The sequence below is a fragment of the Sycon ciliatum genome, chromosome 5 (assembly GCF_964019385.1).
Source record: "Sycon ciliatum chromosome 5, ocSycCili1.1, whole genome shotgun sequence".
Taxonomy (NCBI): domain Eukaryota; kingdom Metazoa; phylum Porifera; class Calcarea; order Leucosolenida; family Sycettidae; genus Sycon; species Sycon ciliatum.
This window is the reverse complement of record NC_088647.1, coordinates 34,915,723-34,920,722: the sequence shown is the minus strand read 5'-3', so window position 1 is coordinate 34,920,722 and position 5,000 is coordinate 34,915,723. Positions and strand designations below refer to the sequence as shown.

The 5,000-nt window shown below is 48.0% G+C and overlaps 1 protein-coding gene across 8 annotated transcripts in view; it reads right to left on the bottom strand.

Moving 5' to 3' along the window:
• LOC135818467 (CUB and sushi domain-containing protein 2-like) overlaps window positions 1-5,000 on the bottom strand; it is a 22,087-nt gene that overhangs the window by 7,197 nt on the left and 9,890 nt on the right. For all 8 annotated transcript variants that reach the window (XM_065331844.1, XM_065331845.1, XM_065331847.1 and 5 more), the window contains 3 exons: window positions 4,997-5,000; window positions 2,127-2,190; window positions 888-981 (listed from right to left, as the gene is read on the bottom strand). The exon at window positions 4,997-5,000 is cut by the window's right edge and continues 98 nt beyond it. In XM_065331844.1, coding sequence (XP_065187916.1) covers window positions 888-981; window positions 2,127-2,190; window positions 4,997-5,000 — 162 coding nt within the window. The remainder of the gene's footprint in view (window positions 1-887; window positions 982-2,126; window positions 2,191-4,996) is intronic.

The following is a 5,000-nucleotide window of genomic DNA, read 5'->3' as shown; positions in this document are numbered from 1 at the left end:
CATCTACCGCAGCACATGTGAAGGCAACAGTAGCAGCAGTGCCAAAAGCAAATTGCAGACCACACTCGGCGCATAATAATTAGCGGCATGCATCACGAGACCATCACTCAACACGCATTGATACTCCAAGCTGGCATGTACAGGCTCGCCACACTGCAGTAAGTGGGCGAGGACAAGTTGCAGAAATAGATTGAGGGTATCAACTATCAAGGTAATAAATAGATGGACAGTTCAAGGTATTCATCCTGGGGATCAATCTGCATATTATACCCCTGTCCCAGGGAACGTAATACAATCCAAGCTTGCTTTTAGTTTTAAAACAGGATAGGCGAGGAACCGGATAAACGAACATAACATTACATACTCTAGAGTGTATTATGCACATGGCATATCAAAAGATGTGACATGGTGCGTACATGTACATGTAGATGCGCCACATGCAGTACAGTTACCATGCACATTCTGTAAAACAAGCGAACCATACAACAAACCCCTTTTGTTTGTGCAACTCCCTGGTTCTGGCTTCTGATATGCTATGTGAACCCTTTTAATCACAAAACCATGCCCGTTATGTGGGGTCTGGTTATGTTGTAAGTGTAGCATATGTTGTAAACTGGTTGCCAGCAATCTTCTTCCGGATGGTGTGTAGTCCGGATCAATGAGGACCGGATAAGCAAGGTATGACTGTACTTGATACTGGTGTAGGTTGTTTTATCTAACAAGAGGTGGAAAACGCCATCACAGCCACCAGGAAAGCATAGATATAACCACAAACAATCCTTTATCCCACAGAAGAAAACAGAGACAAGAGACGGACTGCACAGCCCCCAAACGTACTTGATGTGAACACTCACGCTTTGGCGAGACGGGGTGCTAGGACCACTCACAGGGATAGACACGGCACTGTAGCACAGCATGACAAGACACTGGCCCAACGGAGACCGGCACGGTGGCATAGGAACGCAGCAATGCTAAATAGAACTGAAGCCAACCACAAAGAAAAGGCAAACAACACAGAACATACGGCGGTGATGACCAGGAAAAAAGACGATGCCCTGCCTTAAAGGGGAAGTTAAGGCAAAAATTAAAATTTCACCAGTTGTAGTCTTCAGGGTGCTGAGTCGAATGGTCTTGATCCGAGAAAGCTGAGACGCTCCCTTCCTACTTGAATCCCAATCGAACTCGAGCACTTCCACCGAAACTGGGTGACTGCGCCCTACTAGATGGGGATTTGTATGCAAAATGTCACTAAAAGCGCCGTTTCGTTCTTATAAAAGCACAGATGACCGCGATTGGCCCATATGTTGTAGTCTTTTGGACGCTGAGTCGACTGGTTTTGGTCCGAAAAGGCTGCGATGCAGCGTTCCTCCTTTATTCCCAATCGAACATGCTTGAACAAGTGGTCACGTGCTCCTGGGTGCCCAAATCACCTGGTCACCACGCCAGCAAGCGACAACTTTCACACCAAGGTTCAACTCGAGTGACATGACTGCACCCAAAAAAGGTCAAACAGGCTAGTAAGTTGTACCCTGCAGGCACGGTGACCAGGTGACTGGTGTACGCAGGAGCATGTGACCACTTGTTCAACCATGTTCGATTGGGAATAAAGGAGGAACGCTGCATCGCAGCCTTTTCGGACCAAAACCAGTCGACTCAGCATCCAAAAGACTACAACATATGGGCCAATCGCGGTCATCCGTGCTTTTATAAGACCGAAACGGCGCTTTTAGTGACATTTTGCATACAAATCCCCATCTAGTAGGGCGCAGTCACCCAGTTTCGGTGGAAGTGCGCGAGTTCGATTGGGATTCAAGTAGGAAGGGAGCGTCTCAGCTTTCTCGGACCAAGACCATTCGACTCAGCACCCCGAAGACTACAACTGGTGAAATTTTAATTTTTGCCTTAACTTCCCCTTTAACAATGCCCCTCAGCCACAAAATAGAGTCTACAGTGAAGACTGACAGGAGCCACACACAATGCAGAGCATACTCCAAGTCAAAGACCTCAGAACACAGGACACAACACAATGAGAACATGCAACGTATGGAGACCCAGACTGTGTGATCAGCAGGACACAGCCCGTACAGGATGGAACAGACAACTGCACGCAATAAAGCACCACGTACCGGCGGACTAGTCGACGCTGATGGGAGAAGTGGCACCCCTGAGGCAGCTACGGATGCTAGAACTCTACAGCCAGACCAACACCAATGATAAAACAAAAGGATACACAACACCAGGAATCAAGTCAAATAAAGATGTGTGAACAATGACCAAACACCACAGAAAAGGACACAGAACAAAAACTTAATTACGGACACCATAGACACTGCAAAATCCAAACAGGAGCAAAATACCAACTCCCTGAGGACACTGAGCATGAGGCATGAGGCAAACGAGCAAGCAACCTCTTGCCGATGTTCCACCTTGTAACAACAATTTGCCGGGCCGCGCTGGCCACTGGACTGTATGGTAGGGGTATTACACCTGGACCTCAAGACCAACGGGCGAAGGACAGCAGGCCGGGCCCAGGTAAATACAATGAGGAACACTGCATATAACTACAGAAATAACCCAAACCCATGCCAGTCTGACCAACATACCTTCCCTGCGCATCTATGCCAGGCCCGTCGCACCGACTTTGGAGGTGGGGCGGCCATGCAAGGGGGTCCGGGGGCCCTCCGCGGTAAAAATGTCAAAAATTGAAGCCAATTGCAAGCATTTCCGGGCATTTGGTGCCATTTCAGTGTAACTACAAAGAAAGACTCTTTTTTCTGTAACAAACCACGGGGATCGGGAACGGGGATCGGTGACGGGGATCGGGGACGGGGATCGGGGACAAGGATTCTTCATTATTTGCCACGTTTGCGCTGAGCTGCGATCATCGCGCTTTGTTGCAGTGTGCTAAAAAAACAAGAACAAAAAACGGCCAAATAGGTGGGGCGGCTGAGGCCACCCCAGCCGCCCAGCTGTGCCGGCCTTGCATGCCTGGTGTACGGGTCTGAAAGATGAAAGATGGAGCTCTTGTATACACGGGCTCGGAAAGCCTGCTTCGGCAGCAGCTTCGTAGTGGTGGTCAAGGGTAAGAGGATACGGATCAACTCCCCAGTGATCACACCTTTACCCATACTACGGGGGTGGTTACTACCGGCAAGCAGATACAGGAAACGATTGATGACCTTGAAATGAGGCTTCGCCGCCATGTATCCCTTACTACGGAAAACTGTGGTGTCCAGGAAATATATGCCATCATGTGCCAGTTCATGCGCAAACTCGAGGGCTGAACACTTATTAATCCTGTCTAAAGCGCGCTGAACTTGACCTTCGCAACCATGCAATGAAACAAAAATGTCACTGATAAAGCGTCTATAAACCTGAACCTCTAAACCCTCCCCCTCTAAGATCGGAAAATGTACCGATTCTCCAAATACAGCATAACAATGTCGGCATAGACCACTGCTGCAGGCGAACCCATGGCAGTCCCTTGGATCTGCGGAAACAAATCGTTATCATACACGAACTCGTTAGTCTTCCGAATGACTGACATCAAGGAAGTCACTGTTGTTGTTAACCGTGTACGAAGGGCCGGGGCATCCACCTTGTATACCTGTGTGTGATATACCACGACAATGCCACGTGACCGAGCTCGTTGGGGATGTTGGTGTAAAGGCTGGTCACATCTATACTCAAAAATAAATGATCGTCCCGCACAGGCAAACCTTCTACCAAGTTGATGAAATCCGTAGTTCAGGCCAGAACAGTACTTTCCTCACGTACATACGGGTTCAGTAGAAAGTCAATGAACTTAGCGGGATAGTAGCCAGGACTATTCGGACTAACAATAGGCCTAACCTTCAGGGCACAGGGCTTATGTGTTTCGAGAAGTCTCCTGAAAACGGGCATGCGCCCCCGGTGCGACTAAGAACAGTCAGTGATATTAGTGGTCATACGATGCTCAATGCGATGCCTAGTCATGGTGAGTAAACAATTGACTCGGGTCGCGCACACGAAGTCTCAACGCAGCCTTGAGCCAGTTGGTTGCCATCCGCAGTCTAGCTACAAGTTCATCTAGCCCCTCAGGGGAAAAAAAACCAGTCATTTATAATGTTGGGCATTGTGATGCTGGGCACGACCTATATCACCATAGTGAGATCAGTCCAGGACTACTATCACACTAGACTCATCTGCCTTTGAATATATGCCCGAGTTTAATCGCGTTCTACATGTAACTCCCATACTATGTGCTGCATGTGTACACTCCGCCTATGGTTAGTCTACTCTAGAACAACGCCTGGAGAGGTTCATTGGGGGCATGATGTCCCCCACCCCATCCCCCCCCCTTGCCCCCTACACCTGAAGTACCAGTATTGCCCCTCCCCCCCCCCCCCCAAATAAAGTACAGGACACAGATGGAGCACTGGGGAGCATGTAGCAGTAGGCAAAGTTGACGATGCCAGTGCAGACACATCTGACCTCGGTCACCACACTGGCAAGGTCGTATGGTCTCCAAGGAACATAGCTACCAGAGAACACACAGAATGGGAGTATATAGTGCTATCCCGGAGGATAGACAACCTCCTATACAAAAATACCTACTGATAGAGTTCTGTGTAGACCCTATGTGCACATATGTCACTATGTGTGGATGAGTACTAGTAAACGGACAGCTAACCCTAGTCTAAGTAAAATAAATGTAGAATGTAGACCCTGGGCAAAAAAATAAGAAAAATAATAGCAAAACATGAGGGAACTCGGATGGAGAGCCAAGGATTAAAATTAAAAGAGAGGACCATAAGTTTACAAGTTATCCGTTTTGTCCAACACTAACGATTATAAACGTGATGCAGCTAAGCATCAGGTCGTTGAATATCATGATCTCATCAGTCAGTTTTTGTGCTGATTGTGGCACATTTTTGACTCAACAGTATTCTGCTTATAACCGTTAGTGTTGGACAAAACGGATAACTTGTAAACATGAGGGAACACTCATCCTTACCCAA